The sequence below is a fragment of the Sminthopsis crassicaudata genome, chromosome 4, assembly GCF_048593235.1.
Source record: "Sminthopsis crassicaudata isolate SCR6 chromosome 4, ASM4859323v1, whole genome shotgun sequence".
NCBI lineage: Eukaryota > Metazoa > Chordata > Mammalia > Dasyuromorphia > Dasyuridae > Sminthopsis > Sminthopsis crassicaudata.
The window spans coordinates 64,082,061-64,106,892 of NC_133620.1; the positions used below are offsets into that span (position 1 = coordinate 64,082,061).

Genomic DNA, 24,832 nt, shown 5'->3' on the forward strand with positions numbered 1-24,832 from the left:
ACAAAATAACTATGGTCTCTAAAGGTTAAAATGTTTACACTTCTACATGGGAAGATAATATTTATAGAGAAGATGATATTTGTAACTTGAAAACCTTTTCTTTGTTAGGGCAGCTAGAAAAGATGCCTGTGTGTGTGTGTGTGTGTGTGTGTGTGTGTGTGTATGTGTGTGTGTGTGTGTGTGTGTGTGTGTGTGTGTGTGTGTACATACATACATAGAGAGTATAGGTATAAGATGACTTCAATGTGATAAAATAAAAAAAAATAAAATAAAGGTGGAAAAAATGTACTGGAGAAAGAAGAGGAGGCACAAAAACCCTACAACAGTTGAGGGAAAAGAAAGAGAAGGAAAAGTATTGTTTGAACCTTAATTTCTCTGTATTGATTCAAAGAGGAAATAACATACATACTTAGTTTGATATAGAAATTTTTCTCCCCTTTAGGGAAGTAGAAAGGGAAAAGGTAGGGAAAGGATAATAGAAAGGAGGGCATAAGTAGGAGTAAGAAATAAGAAAGGGGAGGCTGATAAAAGGGAGGGCAAACTAAGGGGAGGTGGGAGTCAGAAGCAAAACACTGGTTGAGTAGGAAAAAGGTGAAAGGAGAGAGAAAAAGTATAATTTGGGAAAAATAGGATGTTGAGAAATAAAGAGTTCATAATCTTAACTGTGAATATGAATGGGATGAACTCTCCCATAAAACTGAAGCATACAGCAGAGTGGATTAAAAGTCAGAATTCTACAATATGTTATTTACAAGAAACACAATGAAGTTGAGAAAGACATACAGAGTAAAGATAAAATGCTAGAGCAGAATATATAACGGTTCAGGAATAGCAATTCTGATCTCAGACCAAGCAAAAGCAAAAAACAGATAAAGAGATAAAGTAGGAAACAAGATCTTGATAAAAAGGACTATAGCTAAGGAAGTAATATCAATAGCAAACATACATACATCAAGTGGTATTGTATCCAGATTCTTTAAAAAGAAGTTAAATGAGTGCAAGAAGAAATTGTTTTCTTTTTTTGCTGAGGCAACTGAGGTTAAGTGACTTGCCCAGGGTCACACAAATTCAGGAAATATTACGTGTCTGAGGGCAGATTTGAACTCAGACCCTCCTGAGTTCAGAGCTGGTGCTTCATGCACCAGCTAGTTTTTGAACTAGCTGCCCCTATAGCCAGTATTTCTGATAAAATATATAGAGAACTGAGTCAAATTTATAAGAATACAAGTCATCCTCCAATTGATAAATAATATGAACAGTCAATTTTCAGATGAAGAAATTAGAGCCATTTTTAGTCATATGAAAAAATGTTCTAAATTTAAATTAAGACAATTCACAGATAACACTTCATACCTCTCAGACTGGCTAAGACAACAGGAAAAGATAATGATAAATGCTGGAGGGGATATGGGAAAACTGGGACACTAACGCATTGTTAGTGGACTTGTCAACTGATCCTATTATTCTGGAGAGCAACTTAGAACTTTGCCCAAAAGACTATAAAACTGTGTATATCCTTTGATCAGCAATGCCTCTACTGGGTCTGTATCCCAAAGAGATCATAAATGATGGACAAAGATCCTTATATGCAAAAATGTTTTTAGCAGCCTTTTTTGAGTGGCAAGGAACTAGAAATTCAGGGAATGCCCATCAGTTGAGGAATGGCTGAATAAGTTATGACATATGAATATAATGGAATATTATTATTCTATAAAAACCAAGGAGCAGGCTGATTTCAGAATAGCCTGGAAAGACTTAAATGAACTGATACTAAGTGAAGTAAGCAGAACAAAGAGAACACTATATACAGTAAGAACAAGATTATGTGATGATCAATAGTGATGGACTTGGCTTTTCTTAATAAAATATGGTGATTCAAGACAATTCCAACAGTCTTGGGACAGAAAATTCCATCTGCATTTACAGAACTATGGAGACTGAATATGGGTTGACTGAATATGTTTTTGTTTCTTTCCCAGAGTTTTTTTTTTTTTTTTTTTCCCCTTTTGGCTTTATTTTTCTTATACAACATGAATATGGACATATGTTTAGAAAAATTGCACATATTTAACCTTTATCAGATTACTTGCTGTCTTAGGGAGTAGGAAAGAGAGAAAATTTTAGAATACCAACTATTATAAAAATAAATGTTAGAACCATCTTTATATGCATTTGGAAAATAAAATACTATTAAAAAACTTTTTAAATTTTTAAGCAGGAGGCAAAATGTGGAAGTTGAACTAGATGAGGCATCTGAAGGTCTTATTTTATCTTTATTTTATAAATCTATAATCCTATGATAGAGTGGATGAATTTTGAAAAAAGCTAAGGATTCTGAGGCAAAGCCAAGAAAGAAATGAATTCCAGGTAAACAGATGTGGATAATAAATGAAGCAAAGGCTAAGAGACAGGAAACATAAATGACAAATCCATAACATAAAGTAACATTCCATTAGCTAGAACACTGAACATATAAAAAGGGAAATATCAAATCTTGATAGAGGAAAAAAACTGGAATCAGAATATGAAAGACTTGTTATGCTGACGAGTTTATATTGTTAACTTAAATGTAAAAGAAAAATCATAAACATTCTTGGGAAGCATATGACATGATCAGACCTGTGCTTTAGGAAGATTATTTTATCTGTGTAAAAAATAAATTGGATATGGAAACCTGGAATGGTTTCTGGAAGCCAGGAGACCACTTAAAAAACTACTGTAAAGTTAACATCTAAGAAGTGATGAGGACATGAATTAGGATGGTAGTCAAACAAAAAAATAAAAATAATAATAATGAGGACAGATGCCAAAGATGCTGAAAAAATGAATTGATAAGACTTAACTGATTGGCTTAAAGACAGAAGCTATGGGGAAAATAAAGCAATGAATTTTAAAAAGAAACATTTTATTCTATATTAAACTTTCAAATATTTATACTTTGTAATGCTCTCCTCTTTCCCTTAAAAAAAAAAAACTATATATTTTCTTCAAAACCTACTTACTATACTATTTTATTATTAGGTTCATTTTTTTTTTACTTCCTTCTTGGAAAGGAAAGAAGGAAATAAAACAAACAAACAAGAAACCTAACTAAAGTTAGCAACAGAACAAGCCAAGAACTGGCATAGAATCCTCCTCTGGTTAAAAACAGAATGGCATAAAAATCTCTCCAATCCTCATCTATTGCTAAGATATAGCACCCTCCTCTACTTTCCAAATATTCTTCCTCTCCTCAAAAAAATGTCAAAGAGCTATATCTATCAGCTCTTCGATCAGCTCTTATTCCTAATTTTATGGCAAGGAGATCAAAAGTTGGAAGTGTTACAAGATTAGACTGACACATTGAAATTCTAAATTTTTCTTCTTATTCTCAAATAGTCATCTCACTCCCCGACCAACCCAAAGTCATTTAAATATTTTAAATTACAAGTATATTATAAATCTGAGGCAAAAAAATTATAGAATCTTAGAACTAGAAAAAAAAAAAAACCACTACAACCATGTGGTAACAGCATTCTAATTTAATAAATGACAAAAGTTAAGACCCAAGAAGAATCTTCTCTTCATGCAAGACAAGTGAAGGAGATAGTGGCAAATGGTACAGAGAAATGAAGAGGAGAGAAGAGAGAACTCTTTGCTAATGGCCTCAATTTTTTCAATGAAACATAAGACAAGTAATTGAAATAATTCAATTAACAGTTAACAGTTAACAGAAAGCTTGAGGAGCAACAAAATGGTTTGGAAAAGCCACCACTAGTGGAACAGAAAGTCAATTAATGTGTAAAAGAATTGCCTTGCTGCAGAAGGAGCCCAGATGAGATTATTTAACATATATTAGTATTGGATCAGCACAATTTGCTGGTTTTCTCAATCTACATTCAGCAGCACACGCAAAAGAACAAAGACAGTAGATGATGAGATTAATCTAAGAGTGAAGTTTGGCAGGGAAAAATCAGCAATATGAAAGGGGGGCAAGGCTCTCCCAAAGAAAATAACAGTATGGGGACAGGGGGGATGCAGAGAGGACACACATTTTTTTTTTTTCTGACCTTCTCCCATGAGCCTAGACTAATTAGCAAACCCAGCCTCTAAATTAATTCTGGGCCCTGGACTGACAGAATCCACACATATTGGGAGTACAACAAATTATCAACAGAAGGTAATTTTGAAGCTCCCAAAAAAGATCTGTTTCAACTGGGCCAGCTTGGCCAAGCACAGACAAGAGCAAGCAGTGCAGACACGGGGTGGTGAGGGCTCCATGCACAGCAGTGTTGGCTACTCTGCCCTGGATACAATCCAGTAGATCAGCAGAGAAGTTATAAAACATCCAACACAAACACAAAAGGTAAATGGAGAACCTCAAAACACCAGAATTCCATAGGATCTGGCCACGGCCATGCCTACCCAGCACCTGAAGTCAGTCAGCACACTTATAGAGGAAGTTTAGATATATTTTCCTTTGCCCTAAAAGCAGATCTCAACTTTAAAAAAAACAAAAAAGAAAAAAGAAAAATGAGTAAAAAAGCAAAAAGAACTCTGAACATAGATAGTTTTTATGGTAAAAGAGAATATATTTCAAACTCTGAGGAGACTAAAAGCAGATTATCTCCAGAGGAAGCCCCAAAGGATGATATAAATTGGTCCCCATTAGACAAGGCTCTCCTATATAAAAGATCTTATAAGAGAGCTGGAAGAAAAATGGGGAAAGGAAATGTGAACTTTACAATAGGGTTTGGAGAAGACACAGAAATTATCTGTAGAAAATTCATTACAAAATAGAAATGGAAAAAGCATATAACTCCTTAAAAATTAGATTGTACAAAATGGGAAAGGAAAACAACTCTTTGAAAAATAGAATTTGTGAAATGAAGAAAAAAAAAAACTCCTTAAAAAACAATTTAGAACAAAAAAGAGTTTAAGAACAAAACAACTCATTTAAAAATTTGATTAGAAATACAAAAAAGAAGTAAAAAAAAGTAAATTAAGAAAATAATTCACTAAAAATCAAAACTGAACAAATGGAAATGAATTTATTCAATGAGACATCAAGAATCAGTCAAGCAAAACCCCCCAAAAAATGTAAAATACCTACTTGGGAAAACAACTGACCTGGAAAATAGATCTAGAAGAGATGATTTAAGGATTATGGAACTTCCTGAAAACCATGATTTAAAAAAAAAAAAAAAAAAAGTTTAGACATTATTTTTTAGGCAATCATCAAAGAGAACTGCCCTGATGTCATAAAATCAGAAGGTAAAATAGCCAATGAAAGAATTCACCAAACACCTGAAAGACCCCCCAAAATTAAAACTCCAAGGAATATTGTGGCTAAATTTCAGAACTATCAGACCAAAAAAAAAAAAATTCTGGCAAGCAGCCAGAAAAAGAACAAAGCAAATACTGAGGAGCTCACAATAAAGATTACTCAGGACCTAGTAGCTTCCACTTTAAAGGATCAAACAAAGGGCCTAGAATCTGATATTCTGAAAGGCAAAGAAACTTGGAATACAGACAAGAATAAACTATCCTGCTAATTTTTTCTTTCAGGGAAGATGGACATTCAACAAAATAGGTGAATTCCACTTATTTCTGATGAAAAGATCAAAGCTAAATTAAAAAATTGACTTCCAATTTAGAACTCAAGAGAAGCATAAAAGGTAATAAGAACTCTTGAGAACTGTACTATCTGTTATAGGTATACATAGATAGTGCATGTATAATTTGAATTTATGATTATAATATAAAAAAGAAACTAGAGGTGGAAAGGGGAAAGTGGAGATATAATGAGGCAAATTACATCTCACAAAATGACAAAGAAAAACTATTATAACTGAGGGAAAGAAGGATGGGGAACGAACATTTTGTGAATCTTAGTCTCATCAGATTTGGTTCAAATAAAGAATATTAGACATATATAGTTACAAGGAGAAACTTCTCTCACTTTATAAAAAAGTGGAAGGAGAAAGGGGAAAAGGGAAGGGATAGGCTAATAGAAGGAAAAACAGAAATAGTAGGGGAAAGGTATAAGAAAGGGGGAAGGGCTATGAAGGGGGAGGGCTGCTTGAGGCAAGTGGTGCTCTTAAGTAAAATACTGGGGAAGAGGGAAAGAGGAAAAGGAAAAAAAATGATAATTTGGGGTAAATAAGATGGAGAAAAATAAAGAATTAGTAGTTTTAACTGTAAATGTAAATGGGGTGAATTCTCCCATAAAGCAGAAGCAGATAGCAGACTGGATTAAAAGCCTACAATATGTTGTTTACAGGAAAAACATTTACAGCAGAATGATATATACAGTGTAAAGACAAAAGGCTGGAGAAGAATCTATTATGCTTCAGGTGAAAAAAAGCAGGGCTAACTGCATAAAGACCTCAAAATCAAATGTAGAAAGATAAAAATAGTAATTGCATTTTTTTCAGATCACAATGCAATAAAAATTACATTGAATAAAAGGCTAGAGGAAAATAAACCAAAAAGTAATTGAAAGCTAAATAATCTCATCCTAAAGAATGAATGGTTGAAACAGCAAATCATAGACACAATTAATAATTTCATTCAAAAGAATGACAATAAGACAAATACCAAAATTTATGGGATATAACAAAAGTGGTAATAAAGGGAAATTTTATATCTCTAGATGCTTATCTAGAAAGAAATCAATGAATTTGGCTTGCAACTAAAAAAGCTAAAGAACAAATTAAAATCCCCCCAATCAAATACCATACTTCAAATTATAAAATTAAAAAGAGAGATTTTATTAATAATCTTATTAATTTTTAACAATTGAATTAACAAATAAAACTAAGAGTTGGTTTTATGAAAACACCAACAAAATAGATAAACCTTTAGTAAATTTTGATTAGAAAAAGGAAAGAGGAAAATCAAATTGTTAGTCTTAAAAATGAAAAGGGGAAACTTTCCACTAATGAAGAGGAAATTAGAGCAATAATTAAGAGTTATTTTGCTCAAGTTTATGCCAATAAATGTGATAACTTAAGTGAAATGGAGAAATGCCTACAAAAATATAGACTGCCCAGATTAATAGAAGAGGAAATAAATTACTTAAATATTTCCATTTTAGAAAAAGAAATAGAACAAGCAACTACCTAAGAAAAAATCTCCAGGACCACATGGATTTACATATGAATTCTATCAAATATTTAAAGAACAATTAAATCCTCTACTATATAAAAAATTTGAAAAAATAGGGAACGAAGTACTTCTACCAAATTCCTTATATGACACAGACATGGTACTGATACCTAAAACAGGTAAGATGAAAACAAAAAAAGGAAATTATAGACAAATTTCCCTAATGAATATTGATACAAAAATCTTAAACAAAACATTAGCAAAGAGATTACAGAAAGTCATCTCCAGGATAATACACAATGACCAAGTAGGGTTTAAACCGGGAATGCAGGGCTGGTTCAATATCAGGAAAACTATTAGCATAATTGATTGTATCAATAACCAAACTTAACAAAAACCATATGATTATCTCAATAGATGTAGAAAAAGTATTTTATAAAATCCAACATCCATTCCTATTAAAAAACAGTAGAGAGTATAGGAATAAATGGAATTTTCCTTAAAATAGTCAATAGCATCTACTTAAAACCATCAGCAAGCATCATATGTTATGGGGATAAACTGGAACCATTCCCAATAAGATCAGGGTGAGGGACAGCTAAGTGACACAGTGGATAGAGCACAAGCCCTGAAGTCAGGAGGACTTGAGTTCAAATCTGGCCTCAGAAACTTAACACTTCCAAAAAGGAGATCAGGGGTGAAACATGCTTGCCTACTATCACATTCAATATTGTATTAGAAATACTAGTTTTGACAATAGAGAAAAAAAAGAGAGATTAAATGAATTAAGAGTAGGTAATAAGGAAACCAAATTATCACTCTTTTCAGATGATATGATAGTATTCTTAGAAAACCCTAGAGAATCAACTAAAAAACTATTAGAAATAATACACAACTTTAGCAAAGTTGCAGGATATAAAATAAATTCATATAAATCATCAGCATTTTTATACATCACTAACAAAATCCAGTAGCAAGATCTATAAAGAGAAATTTCATTTAAAATAACTGTTGATAATATAAAATATTTGGGAATATATCTGCCAAAGGAAAGTCAGAAACTATATGAGCAAAATTACAAAACACTTTCCACACAAATAAAGTCAGATCTAAACAATTGGGAAAGTATCAAGTGCTCTTGGATAGGTTGAGCAAATATAATCAAATATCTAAACTAATCTATTTATTTAGTGCTATACCCATTAAACTCCCAAGAAACTATTTTACTGACCTAGAAAAAAATAACAAAATTGATCTGGAAGAACAAAAGGTCAAGAATTTCAAGGGAATTAATGAAAAAAAAAATCAAATGAAGGTGAGAATCTAGCTGTACCAGATCTAAAATTATATTATAAATAAGCAGTCATCAAGACCATTTGGTACTGGCTAAGAAATAAACTAGTTGATCAGTGGAATAGGTTAGATTCATAGGATAAAATAGTCAATAACTATAGCAATCTTGTGTGTGAAAAACCCAAAGACCCCAGCTTTTAGGATAAGAATTCACTATTTGACAAAAACTGCTAGGAAAATTGGAAACTAGTATGGCAGAAAATAGGCATTGACCCACACCTAAAACTGTATTCCAAGATAAGGTTGAAATTGGTTCATGATCTAGACATAAAGAATCATATTATAAACAAATTAGAAGAACATAGGATAGTTTACTTCTCAGATCTGTGTAGGAGGAAGGAATCTGTGACCAAAGAACAACTAAAAATCATTACTGTTCACAAAATAGACAATTTTGATGATATTAAGTTTAAAAGTTTTTGTATAGAACAGCTAGATGGCATAGTAGATAGAGCATCAGGAGGATCTGAGTTCAAATTTAGCCTCAGACATTTAATACTTCCTAGCTGAGTGACCCTGGGCAAGTCACTTAACCCCAATTGCCTCAGTAAAAAAACAAAAAACAAACCAAAAAAAAAGTTTTTATTCAAACAAAATGAATACAGACAAGATTAGAAGGGAAGCAATAAATTGGGGAAACATTTTTACATTCAAAGGTTCTGATAAAGGCCTTATTTCCAAAATATACAGAGAACTGACTAAATTTATAAAAATTCAATCTATTCTCCAATTGATAAATGGTTAAAGTATATGAACAGACAATTTTCAGATGAAGAAATTGAAACTATTTCTAGTCATATGAAAAGGTGCTCTAAATCACTACTGATCAAAGAAATGCAAATTAAAACAACTCTGAGATACCACTATACACCTTTTCTCAGATTGACTAAGATGACAGGAAAAGTAATGATGAATGTTGAAGGGGATGTGGGAAAAGTGGGACACTAATCCATTGTTGCTGGAATTGTGAATGAATCCAACCACTCTAGAGAGCAATTTGGAACTATGCTCAAAAGATCAAACTAGGGTAGCTAAGTGGCACAGTGGTTAGAATACCAGCCCTTAAGTCAGGAGGACTGGTCTCAGACACTTAACACTTCCTAGCTATGTGACACTGGGCAAGTCACTTAACCCCAATTGCCTCAGCCAAAAAAAAAAATTATCAAACTGTGTATACCCTTTGATCCAGTAGTGTTTCTACTGGGCTTATATCCCATAGAGATCTTAAAGGAAGGAAAGGGACCCAGATGTGCAAATGTTTATGGCAGCCCTTTTTGTAGTGGCAAGAAACTAGAAACTGAGTTGGATGCCCATCAATTAAGAGAATGGCTCAATAAATTGTAGCATATGAATGTTATGGAATATTATTGTTCTATAAGAAACATTCAGCAGGATGATTTCAGAGAGGTCTGGAGAGACTTACACGAACTGATGCCAAGTGAAATGCACAGATCCAGGAGATATTTGTATGCAGCAACAAGAAGATTATACAATGATCAATTCTGATGGACATGGCTCTCTTCAACAATGAGATGATTCAAACCAATTGTTTAGTGATGAAGAAATCATCTACACCCAGAGAGAGGACTGTGGGAAATGAATGTGGACCACAATATACCATTTTCACTCTTTCTGTTGTTTGCTTGCATTTTATTTTGCTTCTCTTTTTTTCTTGTGCAGCAAGATAATTGTATAAATATGTATGTATATATTAGATTTAACATTTGTACTATGTTTAACATATATTGGACTACTTGTCATCTAGGGAGGGCATGGGGAAAGGGCGAGAAATTGGAACACAGGGTTTTGCAAGGACTAATGTTGAAGAATTGTCCATGCATATGTTTTGAAAAATAAAAAGTTTTAATGAAAAATTAAGAAAAGAAAGAAAGAAACAATATATAGAGCTGAATTGGCTCACCAAGGGGTCAAGAGAAGGAAATGAGAACAGTAGTGTCACTAAAGGAGTAATGGCCTAAGAAAGAACTGACATAATGAGAGACTGGAGTGCATGATGAAGGCAAAGAATAGACTGTGATCAAATAAAATTCACAGTTCAAGTAACATGGGAATGGTGCATATGTGGATGATGAAAAATATGGTTAAAGTCAAGTGAAAAAATGAAAAATGAACACGTAGAGTCAAATATTAGAAGAAGCACCAACATATATGTTGAAGTGCTCCACTATGACAACAGAAGTTGGAGAGGAAAAGCAGAGTGCCAAGCACTTAACTTAAAAGGTCCCTTTTGTAGGCCCTAAAATTACAGGAAGCAAAGTGGTTGAAAGGAAGTAACACTAACTCTGTAATCAAATGACATAGATTCTAAAACTATCTTTAACACTTACTATCTATGTGACCATGGATAAGACACAACATTCCCGGCTCTCTGTTTACTCATTATATTAAGGGGATAGAACTAGATAGCCTCGGAGATCCCTCCTAACTTTTTATCTATGATTCTAACATATTATTATAGATATGGATTCTACAACACAGATCTCTTTATTCTGAGTAAAGAGCTCCACAGAAACAATCCAGATTTTTTGCTTCTCCCTTAGGCTATCATGGTCTGAAGGCAGCTAGGTGGTGCAGTAGATATAGCACAAGCCTTGAAGTCAGGAGGACCTGAGTTCAAATCTGACCTCAGATACTTAATACTTCCTAGCTGTGTGACTCTGGGCAAGTCACTTAATCCCAAATGCCTCAGCAAAGAAAGAAAAACAAAATGAAGGCTATCATGGTCTAGAAGAGTTAAATCAGGTAGGAAGGAATAGCACTTCTACCCTGGGGCTACACCATCCTGACTGGCAAAAGCCCACCTTATCTAACCAGGCTTAGGCCTAACAATATTTCATCCCAGTCATCTTCTGACTCTCCCCCAACCCCACACTTTCTACTTCTTGCTCTGGTATTAATATTAATTCAATATTACCAATGCTTTCTAGAAAAGACATATCAATCAACCAATTTCATTATTTCTTTTGCAATTCCTATTGTCTTACTAACCAAAACCCCTTTTTTTCTTTCTACCATACTATCCTATCTATAGCAGTAATAATATAACAATAACAACTAACTATAGAGAACTTACTATTTCCTAAGTGCTTTAAAATACTATTACCTATTCAAATATAAGTTCCTTGAAGACAAGGATTTTCTCATTATTGTATCTGTATTCCCAGTGCTTAGTACAGTTCCTGACATATAAATGCTTTTTCATTCATTCAAGCTCTTCAAGGAAAGAACCCATATCATTTTTTATCTTTGCATAACCCAGAACCCTATCACAATGCCTTAAACATAAAAAGTATATGATAAGTATTTGCTGAATAAAGTAAAACCACATGGTATCAATTGCCTTTTAACAAAAGTAATGATATTGATATTATTAATAATAATAATAATATTAGCTATATAATAATAATAGCTAATTTTTTTAAAGTTTTAAAGTTTGAAAAGTGTTTTACACCCCATAAGTTCCTTAAGAAATGCAGAAATAAGGTAGACAAATACAACATTATTAACAATGTAATAAACCAAGTTACTATAGAAACTAAAAATTAATTATATAGTGCATCAAAGACTGGTTCTTTATGGAGAAAATTTAGGCCATTCAAAGTAAACCTCCTCATCTCCTCTTCAATTCAACTCAAAAGACCATGAAATTATCTTCCACTCTCTCCACTATCTCTGACAAAAAGGTAGGCCAATCATACCACCTCTGTCTTTGACATTCCAATTTTACCTACATTATTATAATTACATTCACAATTTCTATTTCTCTCCTCTCTCCCTTTCTTCTGACCTATCTCCAGCCTTCTATCCTTTTTCCTTCTGTTCTCCTCCTTCTCTTCCTGTCTTTCTCTCTATTCTTCCTTCCTCTTTTACCTCTTCCTATGTCCTGTTTCCTTGTCCATTACTTTAAAAAGACCATCTTCTTTAACCTTAAAGAAAAAAAAAAAATCTTCACTAGACCCAACCATATTCTCAAGATATCATATCACTCCTTTTCACAAACTCTTAAAAAAGAGCTTCTGACTCCATTTCCTCTCTTCTTGTTCACTCAACCCATTCAAATCTGGTTCAAATCTGGCTTCCAACCCAGAACTGCTCTCTCCAAAGTTATAATCTCTAAAATGGCAAATATAATATTTTTTCTTAATCCTGATCTTTCATAATTCCGAAGTGCTTCATTGACAGTTCTTAGATACTTCTTAGTCTTTGGATTTTCCTCTCACCTACCTGACCCATCTTCCGTTTTCTTTTCTAGATAACATATATTATGCTCCTCCTACCAAATATGTTTGGCAAGGCTCTATATTAAGCCCTTCATTCTTCTTTCTACAAAGTCTATTTTGAAAATTTCATTAATACCCATGACTGATTTCTCATCTTCACAATATCCTAAGCTACTGAATTGCTATTAAACATTTTACCCTAGATGTGCCAGTGTGAAATCATCTAAAACTCGGCATGGACAAAACAGAACTATCTTTCACCCACTCCCAAATCTATCCCTATTCCAGACTTCCCTATGTCTGTCAAAGGAATCTATTCCAGGTTTCCAGTGCTATACTCTTGACATTAATTCTTAACTCACTCTCATTTCCCATAACCACGCAGTTACCAAATCTTGTCATTTCTAACTCTACAATATTTCTTGCATCTAATCTCTTTGTTCACATAGCTAACATATGAAAAATTCAGGCTCTCAAAACTACTCATCTATATTACTGCAACAATCTCCTAACAGATCTACCTATCTCAAGTGTTTCCCCACTCCAGATCAACTCATACATTACTGTCAAAATTATTTCCCTTAAATGTGAAACTGATCTTAACACTCTTTACTTGGTAAACTCCAACAGATTCCAATTCCCTTTAGGATAAAAATAGAAGCTCCTCCATTTCACTTTTAAAACCCTTCATAAACTGTACTTAACCTATCTTTCCAACCTCACAGAGTTTAACCCACTTCCTCCTCACTCCAAATATTACATTTCAGCCAAACTGTCTTTTGCCTACTCTTCACACAACACTCCATTGTCAATCTCTAGGTATTTGTATAGGTGATTCACAGTTCCTGGAATACACTCCCTCTTTATCTCCACTTCAATCCCTCTCTTCCTTCAAGAGGCAGGTCAAGCACAAACTTCTATAAGAAGCCTTCCTTGATCCTCCAATTATTAATGTCTTTCCCCAAAAAATACCTTCAATAACTTTTTATTCGTATTCATTCTCTTTAAATTTATTCTGTATATACTTTGTATATACCTACTGCCTTACCAATCAGAAGCTCCTTATACAGAGATTTTTTTTTAATTTTTGTCTGAATACCCAGTATGTACTACAAGGGCTAAAAGTTAAGGCTTACTAACTGCTTCTTGATTTTACCTTAAAAGTCATCTGGCAGCTAGGTAGCACATCAGATAAAGTGTTGAACCTGAAGTCTGAAAGATCTGAGTTCAAATTTGGCCTCATGTTAGCTGTATGGCCCAGAGCAAGTCATTTAATTTATTTGCTTCAGTTTCCTCAACTGTAAAATGGAGATAATAACAGCACCTACTTCCCAGGGTTATTGTCAGGATCAAATAAGATATGTTAAGCACTCAGCACAATTACATAGTAAACATTAAATTTATGCTTCTTCTTTTCTCCTATCTCTATCCCACTCTTGAATAGTTTTAAGTTTTCAATTTAGCCTCCTACCAACTTTAAATATTAAAACAAAAGGCTAAAAACTCCAAAGTAAAAGCTCAAGTTGATAGAAATAACTCAACCTAAAATAAGATGGGTATTCTGAAAGCATTAAATGTCAATAAAATTTATATACCAGTACTTATATTCAAGCTATTTATACTCAACTTTTTTTTTTTTACTCAACCTACAGTGTTAAACTAAGTCTAATTATTTCAAAGAGACCACTCAATTCAATTGGATTTTTACCTTTCTTTGAAATTATTGAATTGTGAACAATGTGTAAGTAAGGAAAATGAATGGATTTAGTTAGAAGTCCCTAAAACATTATCTCAACAAAATTTAAGTATCTTACCAGAAACTGTGGCCACACTTCGTCATGTATGCCTCTTCAATCATATCAAAACAGATGGGGCTAAAAGAAATCAAAAAAATAAATAAATATATATATATATATATATATATATGTATTTTTTTTAAAGTTTTTTTTTAAGCAAGCACAAAACACCACAATTTTTAAAAAGATTAAGTGATAATACTAGGAAAATAATAAAAAGCATGACTTTTCAGGATTCCTATTAACTTTAATTAACATCAGCTTCCAAAATTCACCAGAAAAATTATAACTTACAATTGGAATGCTGACCCCAAAGAAACATAAAAATTTGAATGAAATCCCTTCAGCATTATAATAAAGTAAATAAAGTTTTATATATGTTCTTAAAGGCAATATGGTTTTCTGAAAACAATTCTAACTAATGGAATCAGATGGGTTCAAATCCCAATTCACATTCTTAATAAGTATCTGACAACAGATCTCTCTCTAGAACCTTTCCCATCTGAAAAATGATATTAATAAGAAAACTAAAGAGGTATAATGGATAAAGCACTGGAATAGTAGAATAGTAATCAAGAGATGCTTGAGTTCTAATTCTGCCTAATAGTATTATGCTTCCCATAAGCAAATCTTCTAACCTCATCCAGGCACCAATTTCCTCCTTTTTAAGAAGGGTACAAAAATAACACCTAAGGCAAAGGATTGCTACAGGATCAAATGATTTGTTAAACACTTTGTAAATTTTATAGCGCATTATATTTTAGTCGCATTATATTTCTTTTACTTTTAAGCTATGTATAATATTTATACTACCTCTCCTTTAATTATTATTTTGAGAAGCAGTATGAATAGTAGATTGAAGGAAACTATGAACTAGAGTGAGGACAAATTTTAGATAGAGAAACTAACCAAGACTAATGCTATACAGTTCAGGCATGAGATAATGAAGAGTTCTGCCAAGATGGCAGCAATGTCTCAGCAGACAGAGGAGGATCTGAAAGCAAAGCAAATAAAAGCAGATAAAGGGAGATAAAGCAAAGGTAGAATCAACAGAACTTGTAATTAATTAGATATGAAGAGGTGAGTCTGAGTGAAATGATCCTAGGTGACTTCAAGGATGAAGTCCTCTCAAACAGATATAAGGAAATTAAGAAAAGAAGCTCAGTGAGAAAGATAATGAATTCAACTATGGAAACATTGAGTTTAATAAATCTATGCCACATCCAATTGCAGTTATCCAATAAGCAACTGAAAATATGAGAATAGAGTCAGGAGAGAGGCTAAGACTGGACAAGTAAATCATAAATGTAGAAATGACAACTGAATCCAACTGAATCCAAGCCAAATAGTAAAGAGGGAGAAGAGAGAAAAGAAGAGGATCCAAGACAGAGCCTTAGGTTAGTATGTGTGACCTGGATAAAGATTCAGTAAAGCAGCCTAAGAAGGAATGGTTAGTTAGGTGGTAACAGAAATGGAAGACAATAATGTTATGAAAACTACAAAGAAAACAATATCACAGTGAAGAGAGTGATCTCTCCAGTGTCAAAGGCTGGATAGAGAAAATGCCATCAGGTTCAACAATTAAAAGATTATTAGTAACTTTGGGGAAAAAATCATTTCAGTTAAATGATAAGGCTGGAAGAAAACTTCACAGAATCTACAGTTAAGAGATCAAAAGAAGAGGAAGTGAAGGCAAATGTAGGTGGTATTCTCAAGTTTAGTCACAAAAGGGAGAGGATGATTTAAGACAATAGCTAGCAAGATAGGGTACAGATCAAGTGAAGGTTTTTTAAGGACGGGAGAGAGGAGTAGGCAGTAGTGCAGATAGAGAAGTTGGCATTAGCAAAAAAAGTCTCCTTGTCATGTGAGAAGGAGGAGGGGATAATGCAGAGGTAAATAAATAAGATGATGGAGGAGGGAGGAATTCTCAATTTTTTAAGGGAAATATGAGATAAGGTTCTCAACTTAGAGAATGAGAGGAATAAGGTTCGCAACTTTTAGAGAATGAGAGGAATGGGATCCATTGGAGGACCAAGAAAAAATGAAAAGGTCTAGAAAAGAGACTATTTTGACTAGTTGTTTTTGAATGTTATGAGATTCTGATGCCAAAATAAATTTATAAATGACTTACAAAACTATGTAACTAGAGAAGATCTAATTCAGTTCCAATTGATCAATGATGGATAGAATCAGCCACACCCAGAAATGGAACACTGGGAAATGAGTGTTCGAACTTTTGTTTTTCTTCCCAAGTTATTTTTATTTTCTAAATCAGATTCTCCCTGTGCAACAAGAGAATTGTTCGGTTCTGCACACATATATTGTATCTAGGATATACCATAACATAATTAACATGTATAAGACTGCCTGCCATCTAGGGGAGGGGGTAGAGGGAGGGAAGGGAAAAGTCAGAACAGAAGTGAGTGCAAGGTATAATGTTGTAAAAAATTACTCAAGCATATGTTCTGTCAATAAAAAGTTATAATAAAAAAAGAACTATGTAACTGACAATTAGTAATATATTCCAGTTACTCAAAAAGGATAAGCATCTACTATAAATCAGGAATTGTTCTAACTAAGACAGTGCTTTCTCTCATGGAGTTTACAATTTAATTGAAGAGAAAACAAGGAAACAACTATGTAAAAACTATATATAGGATAAAGTGAAAAAAAATAAAGATGGGAGGCACTGGAGTTAAAAAAAAAAAAAAAAAGATTGAGAAAAGACTTCCTCTAGAAGATGAAATTTTAGCTCAAATTTGAAGGAAGTTGGGGAAGCCAAGAAGCCAAGATGAAGAAGAGTATTTCAAGGATGGTAGGTTAGCCAGTGTCAAAAAAAAAAAAAAAAAAAAAAATACATACATACATAAATACACACACACACACACACACACACACACGAAAAAAGATGTTTTATTTTAAGAAATAGAAAGGAGTAAGAAATAATAAGCAGGCTGATTTTAGAAAAGCTTGGAAAGACTTCAATGAAATGATGCTGAGTGAAATGAACAGAACCAAGAAAACATTATATACAAGAGTCTGAGATGATCAATTGTAATAGACTTGGCTCTTCTCAACAATGCAGTGATTTAAGACAATTCTAACAGACTTAGGATGGAAAATGCCATCCCCATCCAGAGAGAGAATTATGGAGACTGAATATAGATCAAAGCATAGTATTGTCACTTTTTGTTTATTTTCTCTTTCTCACAATTTTACCCCTACTGGTCTTAGTTTTCAAGCACAGTATGACAAATATGGAAATATGTTTAAAATAATTTCACATATTTAATCTATATCAGAATACTTGCTGACTTGGGGAAGGAGGTAAGGAAAAGAGAAAAAAAATTATAACTTAAAAATCTTACAAAAATGAATGCTGAAAACTATCTTTACACGTAATTGGAAAAATAAAATACTATTGAAAAAAAAATTATAAGAACTAAGATCTACTGTACATGGCAACAACAAGATTATACAATGATCAGTTCTAATGGATGTGACTTTTATCAACAGTGAGATGATTCAGGCCAGTTCCAAATCTTGTGATGAAGAGAGACATCTACACCCAGAGAGAAGACTGTGGGAACTGAGGATGGATCACAACATGGCATTTTCATTCTTTTTGTTGTTTGCTTGCATTTTGCTTTTCTAATTTTTGTCCCTTTTTGATCTGATGTTTCTTGTACAGCAAGATAATTGTATAGTTCATTTCTTATTGTACAGCAAGATAATGTATAGTTTATTCCTTATTGCCTACAAACATGTCCATGCTGTCCTTATCCTGAAAATACCCTAATTAGATCTTTCCTTCTTGGTATCAGCTGGCTACAATACAGTTACCTCCACTTTTTCTCCTCTCGTACTCTTAGCCTCTTACAATCTAGCTTCCAACCTTATTCTCTCCAAAGTTAATAAAACTCTTAATTGTATCTTTAACAATTGCCTCTCTTTGACAGAATCAAATCAATCCAAATTTACACACCAAATCAAAATATACATATGTAAAAAAAATTCTCATTTGAATTTTTAAAGTATTTACATTACAATTCAAATATATCAAGTATAATTTTCTCACACTTGCTATTAATTGTAAATGTAAACTCTTGTGCAAGAATGGAAATTAATCACGATTCCAACAGGCTCTTAAAATAGATTATTAATAACTCTACTAATTTCTCACAAATACCTTGTAGACAATGTTTAGAATCATGTCTTACAAGAGCTTTTTTTTTTTTAAACTGTACATTAATTAAAAATAAAATAAAATAAAATAAAAACCTAATAAAAGTGTTCTCCATGAAACTATGATGAGGGTAAAAAGAACTCCCTGATATTCTTAGTAAGTATTTTTTTGTCTGTAGTTGAGTCACATATCTAAATTCCAATGACCAGAGGAGAGTAATGGAAATACGCTGTAGAAAAGATTTTTGCTTAATTTTTGGATTAAACTAAAAAGTCTGAGGTACCTTCCAAATCTGAGATTCTGTGATCCTCCATTGATCTCCCTAGGGGCCATTGTAAGGAAAATTTAAGAGTTCTAAAGTATTCTCCTCTATGATTTATCAATCAATCAAAAATGTGTTAAGTGCCTATATCAGATACTAGTAAATGTTTGCAACAGCAGATTGTAGCAGATACTAGTAACTCTTTCAAAAACAGTTTTTCTATGTATCTTTTCTTTGTATCTCTGTAAGTTGGAACAGTGTCTGACATATAGGAAAGGTTTAATAAACACTGAATGACTGAAACAATTCCTCACTCAAGAAGCTTGAACATTCCTTATATTCTGCAAAACAACATTTACCTGTAAAAATATGAAGTATACTCATGGTGATTTCAAGGCAGGTGATTTCACATTATGTTTGTATATACAAAACCAAAAACAAAAAAGACTAAAAAGGAAGTACAAAGCTGGGAAAAAATCTTTATAGACAGTATTTCTGATAAAGGTCTCATTTCTAAAATATATAAAGAACAGTGTCAAATTTATAAGAATACAAGTCATTACTCAATTGATATGAAGACAATTTTCAGATGATGAAAATTAAAGCCATCTATAGTTATATGAAAGAATGCTCTAAATTACTATTGATTAGAGAAATGCAAATTAGAATTACTCTGAGATACCACCTCACATCTCTCAGATTGGCTAAAATGACAAGAAACAACAATAATAAATGTTGGAGGGGATGTGGGAAAATTGGGGTGCTAATGCATTGTTGCTGAAGTTGTGAAATAATCCAACCATACTAGATAACAATTTGGAACTATGCCCAAAGGACTATAAAACTATGCAAACTCTTTGAGCCAACTCTTTTTGTGGTGGCAAAGAATTGTAAAATAAATAGATGTCCATCAAGTGAGGAATAGCTGAACAAGCAGTAGTATATGAAAGTAATAGAATATTATTGTTCTATAAAAAAAATGATGAACAAGCTGATTTTAGAAATGCCAAGAAAGATTTGCATGACCTGATGCTTGAACAAAGCAAGCAGAATCAAGAATACATTGTACACAATAACAGCAAGAATGTGTGATGATCCACTATGAAAGATTTGGTTCTTCTCAGTGATTCAGTGATCCAAAGCAATCCCAATAGACTTTGGACAGAAAATGTCATTTGCATCCAGAAAAAGAACTAAGGAGACTGAGTGGAAATCAACACATGCTAGTTTCACTTTTTTTCTGTTTTTTAAATCTCCCATGGTTTTTCCCTTTTGCTCTGATTTTTCTCTCCCAACATGATTCATAAAGCAATGTGTATTAAAAATAAATTTACTAGAAAAATAAAATTTTAAAAATTAAATAACCCCCCAAAATTATTATGTTTGTATTTCTTGTCTAGAATATAGCTGACTCCTCTGCTTTTCTTCTATCCACTAGCTTGCTTTGCTATGACTTATTCTAAAGGATCCCTCCCTTTGCCTCTCCCCAAATGCTTTCCCTCCCTTCTTTATCACATTCCAGGTAATATGCACACTCAATTCCATACCCATTAATCTATACACCCTTCTATATCAGCCCCTTATCATATATGTGTGTATGTGCATCATATTGTAGTGTTTCTACTTGTGATGTAAGTAGGATTTCAGAACTATCAGCCTCCTCCCCAATCTAATTCTTTTGTTTCAGCTCTTCTCAGGCACTTCATTTGTATGAAGTGACATAACACAATTATTTTTTTTTTTACATTTACATTTTCTTACATGGTTTTGCTTTTAAGAATCCACTATTCTCAGCTCTACCCAAATCTTCTTTGAACTTCCCAATTACTAATGACAATCTTAGACATTTCCATGTTCCATTTACATTTCTGTTTATAAACTGTTTGTCCTTATTGAGCCTCTAGAAAATATTCTGTAATGTTACTAATTTCTCTTAGATCTTACATGCCAAATTTTTTGCAACAAAATCCTGAAAGTCTGGCAGTTCAATGAATATCTTTTTTTTTTTTTTTTTTTTTCATTCCGGATTATGCTTAACTTTACTGGGTATGATATTTTTGGCCACAACCCTAGTTCTTTTGCTCTTCAATACAAGATACAAAAACAAACAGTTCCTATTCTTAAATTCTATTTCTGAGTATAATATATACATAAAGAGGAAGAATATAATTTTGAGGAGGGAGAGGGCAATCCACTTAAGACTTTTGAGATGAACTTGACAACAAGGCAAATTGAAGGAAGATAAGGATTTTCAAAGACAAAAAATAAGCAATAGTGTCCAGTACAGATGCAAGAAGATAAGACATAAGGGAACAACAAATTCAAGGAACAACTAATAATCCAGTTTGGCTGTGTCAGAGAGTACATGAGGAGAAATAAGATTGTTTAGAATGGGGTAGTGGAAGGTTTAGAATGCCAAAGTCTTAAATACTTTGGATTTTATCATAAAAACAATAAGTAACCTTTGCAGGTTTTGTGATAACACCAATGCATAACACTTTTGGCAGGTGTTATGCATAATGAATTAAAGAGAGGAAAGAGTGGAAACAAAAAGACCAAACAGAAGGCTACGGTAATAATCCTGAGAGCAGTGATGAAGCCCAGAAGTATAAGAGTAACACAAGAGATATCTCGAAGGTAGTTGTTAGAGAACTTGTTGACTAAACATGAAGGAATAAAAGGAAAGAAGACACTAACCTGAGTTAGTAGGAAGAAAAGTAATCAACAAAAATGAGAGAGGAACTAGAAGGGACTATTACAAATTATTCTGAACATTAATAAGAACATTTATTAAATATGTGCTTGGTAGTGTCTAGATCAAAACTTCTTAAACTGTGGATTGTTACCCCATATGGGGTCAGGTAACTGAATGTGAGGGTTGCAAAAAATTTTGCAACAGTAAAAAGTATCAAATTTTCCACAAAGATTTAATTCTTTAGGTAAAAATAAATAAGCACATCCATTGCATTAGTATATATATATATATTTTTTCATTTTTGGTATACCAAAGAATATTATTTCTTTACAAATTGTTAAATAAATGTTTAATTTTATGCCTATACACCCAGAATGGTGTAAAAATTTCTCAGGTGGAAAGAGGTCACAAATGGAAAAAAAAATTAAGCCCTGTGCTGGATGATGAAGATGCAAAGATAAAAATAAAACGATCCTTACCTTAAAGAGATTGCATTCTTAAGGAAACATGTATATACAAGTGTATACCAAATAAATACAAAGAAATTCTGAGAAAAGACACTAGCACACAGGGAAGAATCAGGAAAGGTTTCACAAAGAAGGTGGCACTCGAGCAAAGTTTAAAAAAAAAAAAACAAACAAACAAACAAACAAACAACAAAAAAAAACAAAAACCCAAGAAATTCCAAGAGGTGGTAGTTAGTAGGGGATACATTCCTAGTATGAGGAAAGACCCAATGAAATGACAGAAACAAGCAATGGACTAATGTATAATAAAGCTAGAAAGGTACACCTGGGGTCAGGTTATGAAAAGCATTGAGTGTGAGTTCCCAGGCCAGCCACTTCTTCATTTCCCATCTTCTTGGGTTCCTTGCGCCAGTCTCCACCATGTATGTTTGTGCACACACACAAGCACTCATACATGCACACAGTCACACACACTTTCTTACTTTTCTTCTTTTGTTTGTTTCCCTAGTGCTGAACACACTGAATGCCTAGCACATAGTAGGCACTTCATAAAGTTTTTTTTTTGACTGAGATGTCTACAAGTCATTGTAATGAAAAGAGTCAACAACCTGTTTGAAATGTGAGACTGGAGTTCATATAAGAAATTAAGGCTGAAAATAAAGATCTGAGAGGAATCTGCATAAAAATAATTGATGGAAAACTCAAGTGTGGAAAAAATCTTAAAGAGTTCTTTTTATGCTCCGTCCCAAGTCTCCACCTTCCCCCCCTTATTGTTTTTCTCCCAAAAACAAAGTAACTAAGAAATTCCAGGTACATTCACAAAAGGATAGAGAAACCAAGTAGCATGTACATCTATTCTAGACCTAATTCTTATCACCAAAGAACTGGTTTATGAAGTATAAGCAATAAAAAAAAAATCTAAGATGGTCCATTTTACTTTAGAATTACTGGGAAAAGATCAAAGTGAAGGATGGTTTGAGGATGCACTGTGGATGTAAAAAAACAAATTTCAAAGAAATGGCATCACAGAGCCTAAAATTTTGCAGATGAGGTTAGCCCAAGAAAGCTGGGAAATACTCAAAAATGCTGAAGAAAGTAAGATCTTGTGTTAGGAACATTAAAGTCCTGAGAAAAAGGATTGTGGCTAGTGGATAATAGACATGAAGAGTGAAGAACTATCCAATACTTTTTATCTCTAAGACACATAGCTAAGAGTTAAGCTCAGGATCAAAAATGGTTAACAGCCGAGAATGATAAATCCAATCTAATGAAATATAATTTAGCAGACTATAATAACTGTAAAAGTGTAATACTAGAATCACAGAATTTGAGAGTTGACAGAATAGGATCCAATCTAATAACTGAAAGAAAGTTCTACTAATACACATTAAATCAAGTATTTAATTAGCACCCACTATATATCAGATTATACTAAATGTTGGGAATACAAAGACAAAAACTGTCCCAGAACTCAAAGAACTTGTGATCTAATGGAAAATGGAAAGAAACAACATGCTTCTCCCCCCAACCCCTGGGGAGAGGGGGAGAGGGCAAAAAAAAAAAAAAAAAAAACCTTACATATAAATAAGATATGCATGCTATATTGGACATAATCTTCAACTGAAAGAACATTAAAGGAGATTAGGTAAAGCTTTTTGCACAAAGTGGGATCTGAGATGAGACTTAAAGAAAGCAGAGAAACCAGGCAGCAGAGACAAAGATAGAACTCAAGGTCATTGAAAACAGATGGAGTCAGGAGATGGAGTTACTTTTCCAAAGAAACCTGGATCACAAACTATATGAAAAGAATTAAGATGAAAGAAGACTGAAAAGATAATAGGAGGGAGGCAGGTTAAAATGAATTTTGAAAACTAAACAGAGGACTTTATATTTGATTCTGGAGAATTATAATAGCAAGCCAATGGAGTTTGTTAGGAAGCAAAAAAAATCACACCTGTTCTTTAAGAAAATCAACTTAACGTTTGCAAATGGACTAGTGTGGGAAGAAACTTGTAACAGAAGCCAATCAAAAGGCTATTGAAACAGCCTAGGTATGAGATGAGAGACTGTACCAATGTTGTAGCAGTGGCAATGGAGAAAGAAGGGAGTGTATACTCAACGGCAACTCATTGGATATAAAGTTAAGAAATAAGGATGACAACTCAGTTGCAAAAGTCAGAACGAGGATGGTATTGCCTTTTAACATATGTGGGAAAGTTAAGGAGGAGGGAAGACTTGGGAGAAACATGTTGGATTCCGTTTTGGACATCATAAAAATCAGTGCTTTAAAGTTTGAAAAACACTTTACAAATATGATCTCATTTTATCCCTCCCAATATACATGTTTTTCTCATTTTACATATGAGGAAAGTGAGGCAGTCAGAGATTAAGTAAGAACACACTCTTTATTCACTGAGTTATCTAGCTGTCTGAACTTATATCATGTCCAATTTAAGATGTCTACTAGATATATAGTTGAAGATTTACAATAGACAACTAGAAATGGGAGATATCAGGAAAGAGATTAAGGTTGAACAAATCAATCTGACAATGATCCACATATACATTTCTGAAAACTAAATCCATGGAAATTAATAAAATCATCAAGTCAAATAGTATAGAGGGGAAAGCAGGCCCTACCACAGAAACTTAGAAGACATCCACAGTGAGTGGACACAACCTGGATAAAGATCCCGAAAAGAAAAATAAGGATTGGCTGGGTAGGAGAACAAGAAAGAACAGT

The 24,832-nt window shown here is 33.1% G+C and overlaps 1 protein-coding gene across 1 annotated transcript in view; it reads right to left on the minus strand.

Annotated features, from left to right (window-relative positions):
• The window catches only part of COP1 (COP1 E3 ubiquitin ligase), a 253,868-nt gene that overhangs the window by 219,565 nt on the left and 9,471 nt on the right, over positions 1–24,832 (minus strand). Inside the window, 1 exon segment of the mRNA XM_074308440.1 lies at positions 14,498–14,557. Coding sequence (XP_074164541.1) covers positions 14,498–14,557 — 60 coding nt within the window.